This window comes from Ruditapes philippinarum, unplaced genomic scaffold, assembly GCF_026571515.1.
Source record: "Ruditapes philippinarum isolate M1 unplaced genomic scaffold, ASM2657151v2 ctg956_1_1_1_1, whole genome shotgun sequence".
NCBI lineage: Eukaryota > Metazoa > Mollusca > Bivalvia > Venerida > Veneridae > Ruditapes > Ruditapes philippinarum.
The window spans coordinates 151,270-175,128 of record NW_026858848.1 but is presented as its reverse complement, the minus strand read 5'-3'; the positions used below and the strand labels follow the sequence as shown (position 1 = coordinate 175,128).

The window sequence follows — 23,859 nt, the reverse complement described above, 5'->3', positions numbered from 1 at the left end:
ACATTTTTCTCACCCTGTGACCAGGGTATGACTGGTAGCAAGCCCGGGCCCGTACATGGACCCTCACACAGCATATACTATAAACTTAAAAGTTATTAATGCCCGATTTTTCAAATGTCCTGGACTTCATGTGAGTCGAGTCCCGGTCAGGCTGCACATTTTTCTCACCCTGTGACCAGGGTATGACTGGTAGCAAGCCCGGGCCCGTACATGGACCCTCACACAGCATATACTATAAACTAAAAGTTATTAGTAGATAAGTCATCTGTAACATATAAATCTCTGAGTCGTGCTCTTATCTAGCCATATATATATATCTTCCATTTAGTCAACCCCTAGACTTTTAATTTTTCTTAATATGAACTTCTGCCAGTCGTTACAGGATATGTTTTTACCTGCTTTTTAAATTTGTCTAGTCCGTGATTTGCGGGCTTCATGAATAACCTCTCTAACTGATCCCCTTTTCGAAATTCCATTTTATTTAGTGTTGCCATTGTTTTTCCGTTTAGGGAACAAACATTCTTTTACACGGGACAATACTGTTTTTTTGTTGTTGTTTTTTTCCGTGCAATTAAATGATGACTGTCGTATAAATACATCTGTTGGGCGTTCTTTTGAGATTCCGTTTTCTCTATATTATCCTGATAATAACAGAACAAGCTTTGTTTATAAAAAAAAGGCATTATGCCATTTAAGTAAAAATGGTCGGTGTACAAGTCGAAGTCAATTAGATTTTGCCATAATTGTTTCTCTGAGTCATGTAGTTAAGTACATGTGTATAATCAATATATGTGTCTTATGGAATATTGAATTAATATCTTCTGGATGTATCATAAACGTTCAATTGATAAAAAGAATGGGATAGTCTTTATATATTTTAGACAGTTGTCATATTTATCCAATGTCAATTGATGGTGTAAAACTAGCCAATTTACCCCAACCCGACAGCGTAATGTAACTTTAAGTATAATTTGGTAAAAATGACAAATCATGTCATTATTACTTTAAAACTTTTTCTTTCAGAATAATTGACTTCAACTAAAGTAATCTATAAATCAATTTATTATTTACTCAAATTAGTAAAATATGAATTCAGTGACGACAACGACTTATTGCGTTAGCCAGAATTATTCGTGCTTTTCTTATAGTTCACATCACGTCCAGCGTTGTTTCACGAGATTACAATTTCTTGGTTTGTGTAACATTGCTGTTTTTCAGTCGGTAAACAAAGAACAAATATACTAGGAAGTAAGTATATAATCTTGTCATAAATAGTTCAACACATTGTTAACTTTATGTTTAACCAAAAAATTTATGTAATTTTAAGAATAATGAAATGAAACGGGAAAAAAATGGAAACACGTGTGACCAGCTTTTTTTTTTACAACTTTTTTTTAATTTTAGGAACTGACTCACGCTTTCATGATAATAATATTGAAACACGAAAGTTCACTTTGTATGTACTTAAAGACTTTTATTTCTAGACAGTAACAAGTCTAAATTTATCTTATTCATAGAAGATGGACTGAATTATGTTTATATTTTTTTAACCAAACTAAAAATTACACAGATACTTGGGGTTTGGAGCTCAAAACGCCTTTAAAATCCAAATAAAATGCATATTTGTCAATCCCAGGACATGTACTGATCATATATATCAAAAAATCTTAATATATGCCGTTTTAAAAAAAAATCATATTTCAACAACTATAATAATACACAAGATAAAAATGTTCGCCGGAAAAAATCCGCACCCCTACCGTCATAATCACCATGTATTTTATTCCATTTCCAATATTTTCACATAATCCTTTGGTCCATCGACACAGAAGATATAATTCTCCACGATGATGGTCAATTTTAAACTTCAACGGTAATATAAACAACGCAACAGCCGAATAAACATCAATATTCTCGCCGTTTTTTTCAACGACAAAATCTTTCGATAAATTCAATGGACCAGACGGCTATGAACGAAGCTATCCGATTATGTGGCCCAGCTTTGCCGTGTGCAAAATGCGCAGCGCTTTTAAGTTTGGGAACCACATAATCGGATAGCTTCGTTCATAGCCGTCTGGTCCATTGAATTTATCGAAAGATTTTGTCGTTGAAAAAAAAAAACGGCGAGAATATTGATGTTTATTTCGGCTGTTGCGTTGTTTATATTACCGTTGAAGTTTAAAATTGACCATCATCGTGAAGAATTATATCTTCTGTGTCGATGGACCAAAGGATTATGTGAAAATATTGGAAATGGAATAAAATACATGGTGATTATGACGGTAGGGGTGCGGATTTTTTCCGGCGAACATTTTTATCTTGTGTATTATTATAGTTGTTGAAATATGATTTTTTTTCAAAACGGCATATATTAAGATTTTTTGATATATATGATCAGTACATGTGCTGGGATTGACAAATATGCATTTTATTTGGATTTTAAAGGCGTTTTGAGCTCCAAACCCCAAGTGTCTGTGAAAAATTAGTCAATTCGCTTATTCTATATTCAACTTATTTTGAAAAAAAAAATATGATAATTTCACATAAACATGTTCATTTGGGAAGAAAAAGTGCAGGTGTTAGTCAAAATCAGAATTGATTAAGCAGTATGATGTAGATGAGGTGTAAGCCCAGATTTTTTTAGAAAGACAGCAAGATTTAGAAAAAAATTGATTGGGAAGAGCCTTTTAATTTTAATAGGCCTCTGTTTTATGGAATAATATGAAAAGAGCAAAGCCTCAAAGAGAGCTAGATTTACTTTTACCGTGAAAAAGTATAAAATAATTGTTAAAAGTATAAAATAATCGTTCATTTAATAATACATTTTTCGTTTTAAAATTGTCATTCGGTATTTTATACACTGCTTGCGTTTATTCTGGTTCCCATATAAGTTCCCAGGACACCAGTCTACCAGTCATTGAATTAAGCACGGGCCCGGTGGCCTGGGCCAGTGAATATTAGTTCGGGCCAGTGAAAATTTAAGAAAATTTAGTTAAATATGTAGTAGAATAAATTCAAAACTGGAATTCGGGTTAGTAAATTCAAAATCTTTAATTCATTGACTGATCTACGCTTCCGTTTTCAATCAGAATACATTGGTGTTAATTGTTATCTTGTAATTAGAAAATTGCGATGTGTCAATTTAATTCTTCGGACGAAAGTTTTCAAAACCATCACTATCTAGCAGGTACTCACATTACCGTAAAGCTCGCTATGCGAGCAGGCCCTTCAGGCCAGCTCTTCAAGCTCGCTATAAGACCTGTGCTGCTAGCCATATCTTTAAGCTTTATGTGCATCACATATTGCTAGGCTATCTACAGAGGCTAGTCATATAGCATTTTTCCAATGTCAATGATAAGTAAAAGGCAAAAATTTAGTCAGTATCTTGTGATTTTGATTACATTTTTGCATAAATATGAACATTATTACAGGACTTCCATTAATGGAAGTTTGGAAGTCATTTACACTCTGATTTTGGCTTGTGACTTCCAAAATCTGACACTTTTCCTTCTTTACCTATATAATGTGACTTCCAATATCAGAGATTTTGCAGTGTCGCGCTTCCAAATTTTAGAACTTAGTGGAAGCCCTGTTATTATCTTTTTTTCCGTAAATATTTGTATGGATGATGTTTGACCAATTGTAAAGAAGGATCTCGTATATATAATATTTTGAAGAATGAAAATACCAGTAATCTCTTAATAATTTTAACTTACTGCCCATTATGCTTATAATGAAGAGCATCATTAAGACATTATTGTAATACAGGGGTAACTGGCTCAATTATCAGGTATGATGAAATTTCTCATTGAAAATTGATTTTGGACGTAGAGTCTTGTGTTCATTTATTTTTCGTCACTTATTCAGAAATTATTTGGGATTGGTAGTTGGTTATAGCTAAGACATTTGTTATTCCTAGTTAGTTAAGCAGGAAAGACAGTTTAGTGGATAGATCGTCATGATATGACCAATACTTGTTAAAATCTGCTAAATAAGCAAACAAGCAATTTTTAACACAAAATTAGATTTAATTTTTATTACTTTTGCTGAATTTTTTTTTGATTTTGAATATAATTTTTTAACTCAGTGCCTAGAAACCTAGAAGCCACGAATGTAAAGCTTGACTAAATTTATGTCTTTATACATGTGTGGCTGTTTTCATTGCCAAGTATTAGTAAGGAGCTTTGACTTGAGGAAGAAAATGTAGATTGGGTTTAATAAAATTTGGAAGACTTACAATTTACAAAGACTTATTGATAATTGCTATTCACTAAAAGCATGTTTACTTTGTTTCAGGAGTTGATGAGTCAGAAAGTAGAAAAACCGTCACTGTCAGGCCAACGTCTGAAGACTAGGAAAAGGGGTAAACTGTCATGTTTAACTCTCGATAATAAATTAATATATATAAGGCCAATTACCTTGATGCTTCTACTGTTTGTAGATTTTAATAGGAAGCTATTTAAGACTAGTCCTTTACAAAAAACAAACCTTATATATGATTATATCTGAAAAGTTTTAGACTTGAAGTTTCATATTTACAGTTTATACATTATTACTAAATTATTTGGTAAAGTTTACTTTTTAGTCCCCTACCGGTTTAGGTTTACCCTCCGTCTGTCTGTCAGTCCGTCCGTCCGTCCACAAAACTGGATCCCGCGATAACGCAAAAAGTACTGAAAATATTTTTATGAAACTTGATATATGGATAGATGGCAGTATGGAGATTATGCACGTCTTTTTCTTTTCTTCCTATGTTGAAAATTCTGGTTGCTATGGCAACAAATAGTCTGAAAATATGGCAAATTTAACACATAAACTGGATCCAGCGATAACTCAAAAAGTACTAAAAATATTTTTATGAAACTTGAAATATGGGTAGATGGCAGTCTGGAGATTATGCACAGCTTTTTCTTTTCTTCCTATGTTAAAAATTCTGGTTGCTATGGCAACAAATAGCCTGAATTTCAAGATTTCTGATTTAAATTTTTCAGCTTTTTCACTATAAGTTCTTTATTTCTTAAGGTGTTTACTTCAAACTTTAAATATAAGTTTCTGGTCATCAACCACATCATATGTGACAAGGTTTACAACTCTAGCACAAAAATTATCAGTATTACCTCCCTTGAAGTTAGAATTTTATGAAAAAAAATGTTGTCTTTTTTAAATAACTTCTTTATTTCCTAATGTATCTACTTCAAACTTCATATATATGTTTCTTATTATCACTCAACATTTTTGAGGAGGTTAAATACTCTAGCAAGACTATTTCCAGGATTATGTCCCCCTTGAACTTAGATTTTTTTCGAGAAATTGGTATTTTTCACTCCAACTTCTTTATTCCTTATAGGATTTACTTTAAAATCCCACATTGTAATAATATGACAAGGTTGTATAAACATTATTTCCTTACTAGGCAGGGAAACTTAACACATTACTGTGATATAGACAAACTTAGAACTCAAAAGATTTATGTTCATTCATGTCATTCATTCACTGGTAAAATTGAATGGCCAATGGCCTATCAGAATGTTGCTTGGGTTCTAACCGGTAGGGGACTTATGGATTGCTTGCAATACTATGATAATTGCTTGTTTTGATCAGATGAACATCAAATTTTGGAGATGATAAGATATTTAGTAATAAAGTCTCTTAAAAAGGACAAAATTATCATTCACTAGTGCACTTGTACAAAGGACCTCCAAATCTGACTGGATATCATTTAAATTTTTCAGATGAAAAGGAAAAATACGATCCTTCAGCGTTCCGTGATGCTCTTATCCAGGGTATCAATGATACAGAAGGCGATCTAGAATTAGTGAGTACTAACATGTACCTTATTGTAGCAAAAATTTGATAATCTTTCATACTAAAGATTTCATTTGCAAGTTTTAGTTCTATAATGCATTTAAATTCCCTGTATTGTTAATTTAAGTTTAAAAAGTCAAATCTCTATATTTACTAGTTATAAAAGTGTTTTTAAAGTCTTATTGCCGCTTACATGTATGTTTCTTATTCATTACATGAATTTCAATATTTCAGGTTTCAAAATTTTTGGATGTCTCAAAATTAGACTACCGCCGATATGCAGATGTGCTTTTTGATGTTTTATTTGCTGGCGGACAATTAGGTATGTGTTTGGATTACTGTATTATGTTGGTTAACCCCTTCTTTACTACAGATACTGTTTCTCAATAATTTTCCTCGATATCAAACTTCAGCGGTGCAATAATTGTTAACATTGAAATTGGAGCTTTTTTATGAGGATATATACACCTGAAATTTATAATTTATTTCACCACATTTTTGTCCTTTTGTAAATTAAATTTGCTCTGTTTGCTTAAGATTATTTTATTTAATATTTTAAAAAAAAACCCACGAAATTAGATATAGTCACTTCAAACTTGAAATGATTATATAACCTTGAAATATAAATCAATGTTTAAAGGACAAGTTAATAAATAAATAAATAAATTTGGCACAGTTCTGCCCCTTTGCATCTGTATCAATAAGATTTGTTAACAACTAGTATTCAAAATAAACTATTAATTTCGTAATGTCGTATGACTGTTTTTATTTTTACAAACGGCTCTTTGTTAGTTGTTGAAGCAAGGAAATGGAGCAAAATACTTATTAAGCAGTAAAGCAAATTCTACTTCTTCGTCATTAAAATAACCAAATCACTTTACAAGTCAATAAGATTATTACAAAAGTGTGTCATCAAGTTTATTCATTGATTCAGTTTTCTTTAGAGATTCAGTACTCGGGGGATAATATAATTGAGTGGTTAAATATGGTGAAGAATTAGTTCATGATTCTTAAGATATAAAGATGAAATTTATAAAGAAAAACTTTGAACTATATTCAACAAAGTTCTATTCAATAAATATAACATGATATGCAGTGAATCAGTAGAATAAGCTGATAATAGAATTTCAGCATTCTTGAAGGCTATTTTAAAATGCTGTACAATTTGATGGAGCATATACTGACAGTTTGTCTATGCCACAATGTGCCAAATAGCACATTTGTCTATTGACTAATATTCAGTATGTTTGGAAATGTTAATCAAACACCCCTTATTTGATACTTTAGTTTGATTGGCTCATGGTTAAGGTCGCAAAATTAGATTTTCCTACCGGTCTTTATAGTAAAGCCATGCTGTAGAATTGCAGAATATTTTGAGTCTGGTCTCCTTTGTTTGAATGATGAAGATTGCTAATACAAGTTTTATTTAAAAAAAGAAAGAGAGAGAAATCAACTCAAAAGTAACAGGCATATTATTGTTGTAATTTCAGCTCCAGGGGGTTCTATAGTAGAAGACCCTGATCAGACCAAAGTGTCTAGGACAGACATATGTGTCTTTGGATGTGAGGAAGATAGAAACAAGCTCAAAGCTTATTTTGATGTAAGATTTCTTTTTGATGTACTTTTTCTTAGGATTCTTTATGAAAGACATTTGCTTATTAATTTGTAGATTATATTAAGAATGACTATATCTACTGGGAATCAACACACAATTTATTTTATCAAGCCAGTCTCGGCAAGAAATTCTAATCTTTATAGTTATAAAAAAGGTCTTGATACAGTAGGCAGCCCTTTTTAACTTTGTAGTGTTGATTCAAATTTATTTTCTATGAATTGTGTAACATTTGTAAATGTTATGTTCCTTTGTTACAGGTGTTTAACAAACTTCTTAGAAGATACAAGTATCTGGAGAAGTCCTTTGAAGAGTCCATTAAAAAGGTAAAATGAACATTAATAGCACATTATGTCTCAAATTAAAATAATATTTAAGCCGTGTCACGACAAAACCAACATAATGGGTTTGCCACCAGCAGCCACCAGCATGGATCCAGACCAGCCTCCGCGCATCCGCGCAGTCTGATCAGGATCCATGCTGTTCGCTATCAGTTTCTTTACTTGTTATAGGGTCTGTAAGCGCAGGCTGGTCTGGATCCATGCTGGTCGCAAACCCATTATGTTGGTTTTGTCGTGACGCGGCTCATTTAAATAATGGGTTTTATAGCATGTCAGATGCTTGTAACCTAAAGACAGTAGGGCTGAATGTGAAATTATTTGTTTAAAATGTGGCAAAATGTAAACAAAGTAGTATTTTGACTTCCATACAAAATACTTAATCATTATAACTGTACAAATTGCCGAAAGGCAACAGAGCAAAAGATTGTTCAGGTAATTGGTCCATGAGTTATAACTGGAAACTGTAATAGGACACCAAAAATAAAAAAGCTTTTGAGAAATAAAAATAAAAGCATTTCAGGGACATACTGGGCTTTTAATGTGTTGTAAAGAGAGGGAGAGAATATAACATCCCATCAGTTTAGTGCAGGATTAGTTCAGTAGGTGAAGCATTAGGCTTATTTAGGTGAACTTGAGTGACCATAGGGAAAATAATGTTTCTTACTGGTAATTACAACATTTCTAAAATAGTACCCCTTTTTTGTCTCGCTGGAAATCAAAAGTTAGATACTTGAAGTTACCGATTGAAATATTAAGTTATATTACAATTGTTTGTTTTTTAAATGGTTTTAAATAGTAGAAAGACGGAAAAAGAAATATGATAGGGGAATGGGTTAAGTTTTCAGCAATATCAAACATTGTTTGCAAGCAGAGTATCTGGTGTTTTTAGTTCCTTATTGATCATTTTTTGCCTGCACTGCATGCACTAGGTATTTATTGGTTTTCATTGCATTTCATATGATTCTCATACAATTGAACTCGGCCCTTCCCTATACAAGATTGGACATAAAACAGTAAATGTGCCTTTACACTAGCAAGTAATGGCAAAAAATCGTCATCTTTTTATTGTTGAATTAATATTGATTTAATATGCATAGCATGTGAAATGTTGAAATAATGACTCTCTGATATTTATTGACAAAACAATTTTGATCCATTACATGCATGTTTGATAATTATCCTGAATTATTGAAATTCCTCTTTTTTAAATACAATCTTCTCATATTCAATGTTCCCTGACAATTTTAGTAATTATATGAGTTTTTGTTATACATTTTGTAATTTAAAATAAACAACCTATGCCAATAAAGGTCAATTTGCCAAGTGTAAATATCAACAGATAAGCTTCTATATCCTCACCACAGGGGCGGAGCATTGCTTTCTTTTAACAATTTTATTGGATAATACACATCACGTGTATACATTATTTCATATGCATACAGTTGTGGTTTGGGTATTATAGTTTTTCACCCATGCATTTCGTTTTGATTGTAAACACTAGTTATAGAACGAGGTGACATTCTGTTAAAACACAAAAACTTGACTGGTTAAAAGTAGTCACTTGATGAAAAGATTGATTACAATTGGCTGAGTAATTAGTGGTTGATAATCTGAGGGAGTGGTCGCTATAGACAAAGGCGGCTTTTATCCGCATGGCCTCTTGTGCAAGTTGGACTTTAATTGTAGCATAGTTATATAGATTATTCACTTTATGTTAGGTCTGGTAAAGAATCCAGGAACAAGATTAAATCATTAAAGTATTATGCAGGCTATCCTACCTACAGTGTCAAATAATGTAATGTATGTTGTTTGTTTGACTTACAGATACTGGTGTTTCTGAAGGGCTTTAAGGAGGATGAACAGCGTAAGCTGGCCATTATTCTTGGCATCATCTTTGCCAATGGATTCTGTAAGGCTCAAGTGCTCTCTGGGGTGTTTGAGGAGCATTTGGTCAAGGAAGGTGAGTGATCTGTCTTGAATAAACCATTTATTGATTGTTCCTAGATATGTTTAGAATGATATAAAGACAGGACTGTCACAAACTGTTAATAGTTTACTCTTTTAAACCTGTCTGTCCCCATTTTGATTTCACATAAATTACTGAAGGGATTTACATGGGATTGATGTTGTTTTCTTTAACATTGTTTACATCACCTTTGTTAAATTCATTTAGACTTTGATACTTGTGTTTGATCTTACTACAACATGGAAATAATTGGTACATTTGTAAATTCATATCTTATGTCACATTAAAGAATTTTTACAATCTAATTGTTAAAGTTATCGTTATTTTTAAGGTATCTCGCTTCGTTTTGCAACGGTGATGTTCCGGTCCTGGTTGGAAGACAAGGACATTAACTCTGTGGTTAAGTCTTTAAAGACGGCCTCTATTGACTCGAGACTTCTAGAGTTGTTCCCCCTGAACAAGAGGAGTCAGGAGGCATTTGTTACCCATTTCAGGAAAGAAGGCTTAGATTCTATTGCCAACTTTCAGGTATGTGTACATCATGTTGATGTTAAGATAAAAACAATATGAAGCCTCTTGTTTGATTTAGAATATTTTTAAACCTGACTGTTGTAGATATAATTTGTAACAGGGCTGTTAGATTCACTTTTATGAGAAAACTATGCAGGGGAAAGATTCTACTATGGTGCCTGTTCAGTCCTTAATTGCTGAATAAATCTTGAAATCGCCATACTAACAAACCCTTTTTGTCGTGGCTGAAACTTTTACTTGGGAAAAAAACACTTTTGGTTGGTTACTGAAATTTTAATTTGTCAAATAGATAGAGGTAACTAATCTGTATTGAATTCATGCTAAAAGGGAGTGACAAAACTTCAAACTTATGTTTGGAAGCCAGAGCTGCATCAGTACTTAGGGTAGAGTACTTAAGTACCAGTACCAGTACTTGGCAAATTATGCAGTACCAGTACCAGTACTAGATTTTAGCTCGGTACTGCAGTACCAGTACTTTTTTTGGTGAAGTAATTTATTTTTAAATTAAGTATCAGTACCATTACTTTTATATATTCATCAAAGTTTGAATAAATACAGTGTCAAACAGATAATTGGAAATATTATTCAGCAAAGAAATAAAATCATAATTTACTTTAAAGCTGTGCATGCCTCCAGATGACCCACAATATTTCAAGAAAATTAAACTGGGAAAAAAATTACTAAAACTTTGAGAAAAGTAAACAAATTAAAGATTCAAGTGATAATTTATATCTTATGTGCAATTAATGACTGTATTTTGTAGTATTTATCACCATATTTTTACTGCGTTACTAACGCATTAGGGGCTATTTATGCATGTTTCAACCTTTTTTTTGGTAATTTACGTGGATTTTAAGTGCCGATTGTAACGTGTCAAGTACTTTCTTTGTTCATTTAACAATATTTTACCTTTAAATACATTTTCAAAATTTTCATGAAAATTAGGATGAATCTGGAGGAGTGCTGCTTTAAAGTTAACATAACATATTTACAACTTTATAGTTTTAACATACTTTTTACAAACAATATTTACAACATATATTCATGTCATATCTAATTGTTTAGTAACCAGTCAACTGTATAAATACAATGCAAACATCTTTCATTTAAATCACAACAGTCTTTTGTTGCCTTTCACACCTTCACACCTCTGTTCAATTTAATCCAAAGTAAATAATAACTTTTTATGGTGCTAACAATATTACTTTTTTCACTTGAAATGGGATTTTTTAGAATAAAAGAAATTAATTAATTAGTGTTTATTTTGCTCTTTTACTAGTAAATACAAAGTAATAAAAGATTTTAATAAGGATATTAAGGTAAAGAGTTATTGAGTCTGTTTATCTTAATTTAATTTTTACTTAAAGTATTTGGTGCTTTTTATGATGAATACTTTGTTAACATATGAAGGAACATTGCAGCAAATTATCTTTAGATTTGATAACTTCACAAAAATAAGATATAGTTAATGTAATTTACAGCTTTATTTTATGACAAAAATTGATGTTATTTTTAATTTTCATCAAAACCAAAAGTACTGGGTAATGCAGTAGCAGTACCACTTTTTAAGACAGTAATGCAGTACCAGTACCAGTAGTAGCAAAATTTTGTAAGAGTAATTCAGTATCAGTACCAGTACTTGCAAAATCGCTGCAGTACGTACTGCAGTACCAGTACCAGTACCAGTAATGCAGCTCTGTTGGAAGCTCACTGCTGTGGGTTTGAATCCTGACGGGGACTTTTGATTCTTTCATGTTAGGATGTTATCTAGCTAGCTTACGGAATGTCATCGGTTTAACTGGGGGGACCGTTTGTGCCTTAAATAATGCACAGAAGGGCACCTGAGATATTCCTCCACCAGTAAAGCTGGAACGTGTCTATATGACCTATACTGTATGGGTGTGATGTAAAACCCAATCAAACAAACAAACAAATGTTAAGAAGTTGAAAATTTATAGAATTTGAAAAAAGATGATTTTATAAGGCCCCATCTTAAATTAATTAGATATTAATGAGCTTTGAAGGCCAGTATGTATATATTTTTCAGTATCTTTATATTAAATATGATGATGTTTACAAATTTTGTGATTTTATGTACAGAATAAGCAGCAGTCTTTCGAGGTGAAAAAAGAATTACAGAACATTCTGTCAGAGATGATGAATGATGATGATAATCCGAAAGAGGTAATAACCGTTATTATTATACACTTATGATCTACACCTATATCATTATATATCCACCTTGCATATACAGGTCAGACTTCTAGTAATAAATATGGCAGTAATAAATGTCATCACTAGATGCACTATGTTTATATAGTCTGCCTATTTATCTTGTATTTTGTATATTGATAGTTTGGTTAAATTGATTACATATGTGTTTGTACAAAATCTGCCTACTATGTGTAAAGGATAATGCTGGGTGTCTATTCCGTCGATTATTGCATTTATCTAACCAGATAGATTTGTTAAAGGGACTCCACTAAGTTTTTTAGACATGACAGGTCTGGAAATAGTTTTCCGAGCTTTCTGTATGTTTTAATGTAGATTGGGATCTGTAACTTGTGTGCAAAATTTCATTTGATTGACTGATCCTGTTTTCATAGAATTTATGTTGTGGAAAATAGCCCAAATTTTTTTTAAAGCCCTACAATGCTTTTCACTCAAATCTGAAAAAAAAAATGGATTTTTGATTTCATTTCTTAGTATATTTCTTTATTATCATATTTGCTCTTTTTTTTAATTCAAGTGCTCCTCCACTATATGTTTGCAAACTTTTATACTTTTAGACCCTTGGATCTTAGTGGAGTTCTTTTAAAAATTAACAACAAAGGCTCCTGGATAGTGTACAAAACTGGGCACTGTCCCATAAAAATACTTTCAGTGTTAAAGGAATATTTAAAAAAAAATATATTTGAAAATGTCTTGGCCTATAAGTTTGTTTAGATAATGATTTATGCGTCTATTTTCAGATTGTGGCATATTTGGTGGAATATATGAAAAAGCAAGGCTTAGGTGACTCAGAAATTGTTATACACGTAAGTCAACTTGAATTTTATTGTCCATTTTGTGTTATATACATGAACAACATTTGTTCATCTTTGCAATGATTATGCTGCTTTGAATACAGACAATGCAATGTAACAATCATTTCATTATATATTCAGTATAAGAAATACCTATCCAGTGCTCTCCACTGGTAAAGCTGGACCGTCACCATTTGATCTATACTGTGTTGGTGTGACTTACAATGAAATTTAGAAAAAAATAGAAATAACCAAAATCAATTTCATTACAACATGACATGTCTGATTATAATGGCTTATTGCCGTTAAAAAAAGTTGAAATAAAATTAAAATGAATAAAAGAAATGTAGACGACCAATGCTTCTTATGTAGCTGAATATTCTTCATAAGGCAGGTGCAGACCCCTGTTGATAGACCCAAATCTATGTCCTAATTTATCAGCAGAAATAACTATTTATCTTTTCACACTGAATATAAACAATCATGAATGAAAAATGTAAGTCTCTGCAAAAAAACGAAAACATTTCTACTTGGTGATAATGATATCTGCAATTGTCTTGAGGTACTGCTCCAACACTGTACTGAGATAAATCTGTATTAATTATTACCATCTGTATTTTGTATGCAGGTTTGGAACACTATAATGGCCCAGGTTGAATGGAATAAGAAAGAAGAGCTGGTAGCTGAACAAGCCATCAAGCATTTAAAGAAATACTCGCTGGTAATGGCTGCCGTAGCAAAGTCGCTGGAGGCAGAAATCAAGCTGATCGTGAAAGTACAGGAATACTGCTATGAAAATATGGTCTTTATGAAAGTCTTTCAAAAGATTATTGTTCTGTTCTATAAAAGTAAGTGTGGCCTTCTGAATTATAGTGAAAAAGGTTTGGATATAATGAGACAGATTTTAAATCAGAATGTAAATTTTGTTTCTGAACAACCCTTCAGTAAACTTACTTATATAATGCCTAAGCATCAGAGATCTGTTGTAAATAAAAAATCTTGTTCGTTTTGATGCAAGATACAATTATAATTAACTTAGCACAAGGGGTGTCCATGACTGAGTGGTAAACGTCGTTGACTTTAAACCACTGTAGTCTGGAGTGGCGTAAGCGTTTAAGGATTCTTTAATATGAGAAAGCTATCAAGCTAGCTTATGGAACATCGGTGGTTTTACTTAGGTGCCTGTTTGTGCCTGAAATATTGTAGAGAGGGACCAAAAATAAAAAAAACAAAACTCTGAACACTAGCTGTTACAATTGTATATGTTGTGGCTTGTGTGAAAAAAAAACAAAAACTGTATGCAGTATGGTAACTTCTTATATCTTCCACTGAAACAAATTAATGAGCTGCGTCATGACAAAACCAACATAGTGCGTATGCGACCAGCATGGATCCAGACCAGTCTGTGCATCCGCGCAGTCTGATCAGGATCCATGCTGTTCGCTATCAGTTTCTCTACTTGTTATAGAGTTGGTAAGCGAACAGCATGGATCCTGATCAGACTGCGCGGATATGCAGGCTGGTATGGATCCATGCTGGTCGCAAACCCATTATGTTGGTTTTGTCGTGATGCGGCTCAAATGTCCTCTATGTAAAATGTACATCCATTAAACTGTTTGTTGTATTATAGATATTATAATAGTTGATGTTGTATTATGTTACAGCTGATGTATTGAGTGAGGACAGTATAATGAAGTGGTACAACGTATCTCACTCTACCAAAGGCAAGAGTGTGTTCCTTGAACAAATGAAGACATTTGTAGAATGGCTGCAAAATGCTGAAGAAGGTATTTACTTAGTTATGAACCCTTTTTCTATCAAATAAAGATGTTTGCTACTATATATTGATCTAGTTGGTTCGTGAATCAAAATCCTTTCTATGCAAGATTGTTTTTCTGCAGTTTGGCAGATTAATTCTAAAGTTAGTTTGATTCTTTGTGTTGACCAGATGAAGCTTTTTAGCTCGACTATACGAAGTATATGGAGAGCTGTCCTACTCGCCCCGGCGTCGGCGTCCGCGTCCAGATTTTAGATTAAAGTTTTGGTGCAGTAAAATATTTTTCACTATAACTTTGTCATTTCTTAAGGTATCAACTTCAAACTTCAAATATATGTTCCTTATCATCAACCACATCTTATGTGACAAGGTTCATAACTCTAGCACCAATATTTTCAGATTTATCTCCCCTTGAACTTAGAATTTTCCCTTAAAAAATACTATTTTTTACTGATACTTCTTTATTTCTTAAGGGATCTACCTCATACTTTAGTAAGGGATCTACCTCATACTTTAAATATATTAACGTTATCATCAACCACATCTTATGTGACAAGGTTCATAACTCTAGCACCAATATTATCAGATTAATCTCCCCTTGAACTTAGAATTTTCCTTAAAAAATACTATTTTTTACTGATACTTCTTTATTTCTTAAGGGATCAACCTCATACTTTAAATATATTAACGTTATCATCATCCCCATCTTATGTGACAAGGTTCATAACTCTAGCACCAATATTTTCAGATTTATCTCCCCTTGAACTTAGAATTTTCCTCAAAAAATACTATTTCTTACTGTTTCTTCTTTATTTCTTAAGGGATCAACCTCATACTTCAAATATATTTACGTTATCATCATCCCCATCTTATGTGACAAGGTTCATAACTCTAGCACCAATATTTTCAGATTTATCTCCCTTTGAACTTAGAATTTTCCATAAAAAATATTATTTTTGACTGTAACTTATTTATTTCTAAAGGGATCAACTTTATACTTCAAATGTATTTACGTTATCATAATCCACATGTTATGTGACAAGATTCATAACTCTAGCACCAATATTGCAAGAATTATCTCCCCATAAACTTAGATTTATTTACTAGAAAAATATTATTTTTAGCTCACCTGTCACAAAGTGACAGGGTGAGCTTTTGTGATCGCTTTTCGTCCGGCGTCCGGCGTCCGTCCGTCGTCCGTCCGTCGTCCGTCGTCCGTAAACTTTTACTTTAAATGACATCTCCTCATAAACCACAAGGCCAATTTCATCCAAACTTCACAGAAATGTTCCTTTGGTGGTCACCTTTAAAAATTGTTCAAAGAATTTAATTCCATGCAGAACTCTGGTTGCCATGGCAACCGAAAGAAAAAACTTTAAATATCTTCTTTTAAAAAACCATAAGAGCTAGAGCTTAGATATTTGGCATGAAACATCTTCTAGTGAGTGTCTACCAAGTTTGTTCAAATAAAAGCCCTGGGGTCAAAATTGGCCCCGCCCCGGGGGGTCATTGATTTTCCCTATATGCATATAGTAAAAACTTAAAAATCTTCTTTTAAAGAACTCAAAGAGCTATGGCTAAGATATTGAGCATCAAACATGTTCTAATAGGTGTCTACCAAGTTTGTTCAAAGAAAAGCCCTGGGGTCAAAATTGGCCCCGCCCCAGGGGGTCATTGATTTTCCCTATATGCATATAGTAAAAACTTAAAAAATCTTCTTTTAAAGAACCAAAAGAGTTAGAGCTAAGATATTTAGCATGAAACATGTTCTAATAAGTGTCTACCAAGTTTGTTCAAATAAAAGCCCTGGGGTCAAAATTGACCCCGCCCGGGGGGGTCATTGATTTTTCCCTATATATGCATATAGTAAAAACTTAAAAATCTTCTTTTAAAGAACTCAAAGAGCTTTGGTTAAGATATTTAGCATCAAACATGTTCTAATAGGTGTCTACCAAGTTTGTTCAAATAAAAGCCCTGGGGTCAAAATTGGCCCCGCCCCGGGGGTCATTGATTTTCCTTATATGTGTATAGCAAAAACTTAAAAAATCTTTTTTGAAAAAACCCAAATAGCTAGAGTTAAGATATTAAGCATGAAACATCTTTTAGTGAGTGTCTACAAAGTTTGTTCAAATAAAAGACCTGGGGTCAAAATTGGCCCTGCCCCGGGGTCATTGATTTTACTTATATGTGTATAGCAAAAACTTAAAATCTTCTTTGAAAAAACCCAAATAGCTAGAGTTTAGATATTAAGCATGAAACATATTCTAGTAAGTGTCTACAAAGTTTGTTCAAATAAAAACCCTGGGGTCATAACTGGCCCGGCCCCAGGCGTGTCATTGTTTTTAACTATATGTGTATAGTAAAAACTTTAAAAAAATCTTCTTTTAAATAGCCCAATGAGCTAGAGCTTAGATGTTTTAGCATGAAACATTTTCTTATGGGTGTCTACCAAGTTTGTGCAAATAAAAGCCCTTTGGTTAAATTGGCCTGCAATGTTTGGGGGGGGGGGGGTTGGGGAGGCCTATATACAGGTGAGCGACCTCAGGGCCATCATGGCCCTCTTGTTTATTTTAACTGTTTTATTTTTAAAGATATCTACCTCAAACTTCAAATACTTATTCCTTATCATCAATTACATTTTATGTGACAATGTTCATAAATCTTGAAGCAATATTTACAGATTTATCTCTCTTTGAACTTAGGTTTTCTTTAAGAAATATAATAACTTCTTTATTTTTTAAGGTATCTACTTCAAACTTCAAATATATATTTCTTATCATTACACAAATGTTGTGTGGTAAGGTCCATAACTCTAGCATGACTATTTCTAGAATTATTCCCCTTGATCTTGGAATTTATGTTAACAAATGTTATTTTTTTACTATAACTTAATACATAATTATACATAATTGATTTTTCTTTCATAGTTTTGTCCTCCTTACTGCGTCCAGTAGTTTATTAGTCGAGCTTCGCTGTCTCCTGTGACAGCTCTTGTTAGATTTGTTATCAGATGACCAGTGATTATTTCTAGCTGTTAAAGCAAACATACTCTTCATACACCAGTTGAAATAGACACTACAGCAATTACCAGTATCTACTGATATATAATGAAGTTTTATGACAGAAGTGTCTTAATTGTTCAATCAAGACGATGTTTTTGTTGTCAGTATCTTAATGTCCTACTTATTGAGAGTGAAATATCAAAGTCCTATTTTCGTTTTGGTTAAAATTCTTATATGTGCCTGCATGTGAAATTTGGAAGTTGACATGTTGTTAAAAATCTTTTATTGTGTCCGTGAGGTGAAATATATACAGGTACTCAATTTTGGTATATGTTATACTTAAAGCATTAGTTCATCTTAAAGATATATTGCGCTCAAATTTTAAAAGGACCAAAGTAACTTGACCGGTTACAGGGAATGCAGCCTCTTATTGAACACATTTTCTCATCCAAATTATTCAGTAAGAATTGACTAGATGTCAATAAATTTCGGCAATTAATGTCTGCATGTTGACATTTTGTTAAAGTAAATAATATTATATTTCATTATGATGATATCATATGATGATGTATTTTATTTTTACTTTATTTTCAGAATCTGATGAAGAAGATTAGAAAGGGGGCAGAACTCTCATTGTAGAATATTTGATGGTATGGAGTTGTCTCCCTTGGCCCATGTTATAATACGAACATTTAGAATGGAGTTGCATGCCTTTATTTAGCATAGTAATGACAACTGCCTACCTATATCAGGGACATAGATTGTCCCTTTCGGACTGTAAAAATAATAGATTTTTTTTTGTGTAAATAGTTTAAAAAATCCAAAAATTTCCTTACAGTGCATGTTCTCATTGTGTGTAACAATTTTTTATTACAAAACTTGTCATAAAGATATTTGTATGTATGATATTTGAGCGACTTTTGTAACTAACTCGATGTATTGTAAAGGATATATCTTCTTGAGACAAAATGTGCGTGCAATTTTGATACATTTTTGGATCAAAGTGCAGGCAGTTATATTTTGTACTCGGAAGAATTATTTATTACTGTATGTATTTTTACTTGGAATCAGGGGGAGAGTTTACAGGCCACAGATCAGATTGCTGTGTATAATAACTTTAAATTTTGCATTTTTATATTTAAAGGGAAGCATTTTTTTTGCGTGCTGTGAAGAAGTTTGTATCACTATCACACATCTTGTTTGTAAAAGTTCGCCTTGATCTCTTGTAGATTATGCTCGATAGTTTTTTTCTCAGTCGCTCGTAACCGTTCAATGAAATTTGTATGTATTGAAAAACAAAAATGGCGTAAAGGTGCATATGTATTAGTGAACTGACATTATAATTTGAATTTTATTTTGATGTGAGATTGGATGATTGGATTGGATGATCAGAAAAATGCATTTTTTTTTCTTCTAAGTAATTAGTAATTTATCATACATAGGTATATATATATTTTGCGATTTTTTTCCCTCTCTTCACAGTTCAGTATTGTGTTCTGTTTGATGAAATTAAATGACTTTCTATGAAAGTTTTTAGATTTATTAAAAAACGCTTTTGGCTTAAAGTGCTTCATTAAATATTCGGTGTTTACATATTTCTACGCCAAATATGGTGTATTGGTTTTATTGCTTATATGAATATATATATAGATATTTCATCTCTTGATTTTTTTTTTCTTCAATTTTTGTTTTTTTATTGTATTCATGAAATGTAATACATGAAATATACATGGCAGGTCATTTAAATATTGTTTTCTTTTTCACTGAGTGTTATTGGCTGGTGTATAAATGATAGGTGCTTGTATAAGTGGTAAGAATAAAATCAAAATATTATTACTTTATTGCCACTGACTCTTTACCTGAAGAATTTCAACCAAAACAAGAAATAAAATCGGATTTTTTGAAGTTTGTGAACTAATCTGTAAATACATAATAACCATTGGTTGATTTTAAATTCTTTCTCTAAGGCAACCAATGAAATCTCTCGATTTGCTGACTGGTTTACAAATGTATTCTGATGATTCTGAACTTGACTGTGCTAATTTCATAGAAGCATAACCCTGTCATTTTGTTTCACAAGTGCAATTAAAAGTTGATTCTCGAGGAATTTGCAGTGTTTAGATTGAATAATGAATGAAGTATTGCATTGATACGTTGCTGGCATTCTTTGAAATATATACATATTTTTATCTTCTAAAATTTCTGGTTAAGGTTTAAATTAGAAGTATTTGGACTTTGAAATAAGAAAGAAAGAAGATTCTTCTAAGTGAAAAGATTTCCTAAGCATTATCTATTTCCATAGATTCTAATTAATTTCTATTTTCCAGCGAGGGAATTGTATTTTTATAGATCATTTGTATAAAGTAGCAGTCATTTTGTAATATATATATACAGTAGATATACTATATATAGAAGTATGGACAGAGGCTTGTATTTTCACCGCAATACTGATTTTGTTTTCTTTTTTTTTTGTGATCAGGGAATTGACAAATTATCTACATATATATGATCATGTCATAAAATAATTGTGAAACCTCAAAATACATGACTCAGTGGGAATGAAATTGTTGTATTTCGTATTTTGTACCTTGTAAAAATATGTATCCAAAAAAAATTAAAAGACAGATTAAATGTTTCTTTTTATAAAGGGTTTTGTTTTCATGTATACATTGTATTTTTTCTATGTCACTGATTACAGTAGCCACCCATTTCACCCTATTTAAATATCCTAAATGGACTTGTCCATCTTTTTGAGAAGCAACCGTAAATCAAGGGATAATTTCAAAACATGAACTGAATGAATAGCAATCTAGTGCAGACTGGTTGCATAGGTAGAATTGGAAGCTGCTAGCACATTAAAAGTTCAGGTTTCTTGCTTAAAGGCTTGAAGAATAGATGGTTATCTTGTGTAATACAAGACTGCCGAAAGTTTTGTGCCGGCTTGAGACCATTGCCAGTGGATATTTATAATTGATAGGACAGGAGTTAAACTGTCACACAAGTACAGAATTGGCCTACAGGCATTGTTTTTGCTGAACAAGGGAGATTATAATATGGATACAGTATTGTATCAAAAACTGACTATTAAGTAAGTAATTGTATTTTCTAGCCTAGATTTCATGCATATGAAACCGCCTCCATGGTCGAGGGGTAAAGTCGATGACTAATAATCCAGTTACCTCTCTGGCGTGGGTTCGATCCCTGGGAGATGCTTTGGTAGTTTAGCACGGAGAAAGGTAGTCTAGTACTGGTGTAACTTTCCAGGAACGATGGTTAGGAAACTACCCGCCTATATGACAGAAATACTGTTGGGGGGGGGGGGGGGGGAAGGCGTAAAATGAAACAGACAAACATCATACATAAAATTATGATGTGGGATCTACACTTTTTATTCTCGTGGAGTCTCTTCATTTCACATATGGTGCAACAGATTTATTCTGTCCCAGGTTTTCATTAAGCAATGTAGTTTGTTTCTCACTGAAGGAAATAAGCATTGGACTTGTACCCATGACCTTTTGATCCCAAAGCATGTGACCAATGCTACTTGTACAGGTATCTTTGGTAAACTTAGGTTTGGTTTTATGTTGCACCAACACTGTCAAGGTCATATATCAACTACAGTTTTTTACTGGACCAGTGAAGGACAATCTTGAGCGTCCCTCCGTGCATTATTTCAGGCACCCAACCGGCACATGAGTAGAACCACTAACATTCTGTAAGCTAGCTAGATAGCTTTCACTAATAAAAGAATCATAAGTCCATGGTGAGGGGTAAATGGTTTGAATTCTTTGACCTTATTCATTCAGGGCCTCAGACGCCCCATTTTTCGAATGTATTATGGTATACATATTCTATAAATAGACTTTGAAAAAACAGTATTACTGGACCTGTTTGTCTTTCAAACTCCAAGATGTTACCCGTTTGTATTTTAAACTGCAAGAGACCGTTAATTTCTATGGAAAACTAAATGCATAGCCAACAGTGCAGACAAAGATCAGAGGGCACGGATATATCCACCTGATTTTGGTCTGCACTGGTTGCATGAGAAGAATAGCCATTACTTGTGGCTAGAAGGCAAAGGGTAAAATAACAAAGAAGATGATATATAAATTCAAAATAATATATTTATCATTAATATTTGGATCATCTGTATCACAACATATCTGCTTACCAAATTATGTACACGACTAGAGTTGTAACAAAAACACATTTACACCAGACTGTCTCATGGAAAATGTTCATGTTCTCAGTGAAAAAAGTTCAACATACTTGGACACAGTCTAAAATTTTGAAATGACCTTCCTGGCAAGGTGATAAGACTCGTATTGATACTATAAATAACTCCTTTTTTTTACGTCTGCTGCAAATTAAGATAGTGACATACATGTTTTTATGTTTACTTTTTTTGATGTAAGAATGATGTAAACATTTTATTTGAATTACTAAGTTGCCAAATTTATGAACAGGAACCAAAAGTTAGACAATTTGAAAATATGTTGCTTAAAATTTCAGTTTGGCATAAACACTAACTAACCCCAATGTTCCTGAATTTGTGTAATGGAATTGCCCTGCTTTTAATTTGGAACAGTCCGTATCACTACCAAAATAATAAAATTCAGTTGCCAATAGTGTAGTGCATGGTAAAACTGCAAAGATGTGCAAACTGGCGAGGCTCAAAACTGGTGGCAGACCCCTAGTCTGTTATTATTGTCATCACAACACATAGGCCATGAAGGTCAATCAAAATTTTCAGGCACACATGTAGCGATATAAAAAAAGATATGTTGTTATGAATATAATGTTGATGTAAAATTTACAATGTTTGTATTATGAAACAGGATGTTGTTATTACAAAAGAGAAAATACAGAAGGCTAAGTTATATTATATGAAATACGGTATTACCTCTTATAATTGCACCTATTACGAAAGTGCATGTCCAATAGTAATTTAAAATCGACCCTTTAAAGCATATTTATTAACATTCCCTTTTATTCCAGAAAAATGAAATGGCTGACTTAATTAATCATCACTGCAGATTCTTGTAGAGCATTCAATTAGAATATTTTTTTTAAAAAATCCCCAAAAAAAATTTCTGTATAAATTAAGATATTTTTGCTAAATAAATCTTTCCTTAGAGAATATATCTCCTTTTGAAAAAAATGAAATTGTGTGGAACTAATGTCACCAATTCTAACTTATAGAAATTTTTTGAAAAACAAATTGACTATTAATGTGATCAATAAATTAACTATGGAAAACTATAGAAAATAACATACAACTGAACAATGCTAGACTTTATAACTAGAAATCATATTAATGTATATAAATCTGTTAAAATTAACATGTACATTCATCTTTCCTTACTCAAAAACAAAACAAAATGTTTGGCTAACTATTGATTATTAAATGATAAAGATCAGGATACAAAAATTTAACATTAAACAAAAATGGATAACACTTATAAAAAGATAGCATATTTTTTGTTATATAACATACATAACTTGGAACATTATATGCAGTTGAACAAATTTCATTAAATCTATGAGACAGATCATATATACATTTATAAATTGTTTCTGTCTGTTAAAATTTAAACATGTTTCCAATCATATTAAATTTATTTTTTTCCTTAATTCAATTTTAGTTTATCAGGTAGTAAAAAGAATATATATCCAGTCTAAATCTAACAGTTTTCATTGGATAATTTTTAAAAACTTATTCACACATCAACCAATGAAATGTCAGAAATTTTAAAACCAGTCTGCAGAAGATGTGTTTTCATTGGTTCATTTCAAACT

The 23,859-nt window shown here is 32.2% G+C and overlaps 1 protein-coding gene across 1 annotated transcript; it reads left to right on the top strand.

Annotated features, from left to right (window-relative positions):
• Positions 1-1,111: 1,111 nt before the first annotated feature.
• Positions 1,112-20,707, top strand: LOC132754477 (eIF5-mimic protein 2-like). The gene is made up of 13 exons (XM_060745110.1): positions 1,112-1,248; positions 4,297-4,363; positions 5,733-5,815; positions 6,040-6,127; positions 7,296-7,405; positions 7,678-7,743; positions 9,583-9,718; positions 10,056-10,252; positions 12,356-12,439; positions 13,228-13,293; positions 13,910-14,129; positions 14,946-15,068; positions 18,655-20,707. Exons 2-13 carry the CDS (start codon positions 4,303-4,305, stop codon positions 18,672-18,674), a joined length of 1,254 nt encoding a protein of 417 aa, XP_060601093.1. The 5' UTR covers positions 1,112-1,248; positions 4,297-4,302; the 3' UTR covers positions 18,675-20,707.
• Positions 20,708-23,859: the final 3,152 nt, after the last annotated feature.

What these genes read in the sequence shown, in the direction of transcription:
- LOC132754477 (XM_060745110.1), top strand. Translation starts at nt 4,303, where the DNA reads ATGAGTCAGAAAGTAGAAAAACCGTCACTGTCAGGCCAACGTCTGAAG. An exon ending in TCTGAAGACTAGGAAAAGGG is followed by an intron (nt 4,364 to 5,732) that starts GTAAACTGTCAT and finishes TAAATTTTTCAG; the next exon opens with ATGAAAAGGAAAAATACGAT. An exon ending in TTGAAGAGTCCATTAAAAAG is followed by an intron (nt 7,744 to 9,582) that starts GTAAAATGAACA and finishes TTTGACTTACAG; the next exon opens with ATACTGGTGTTTCTGAAGGG.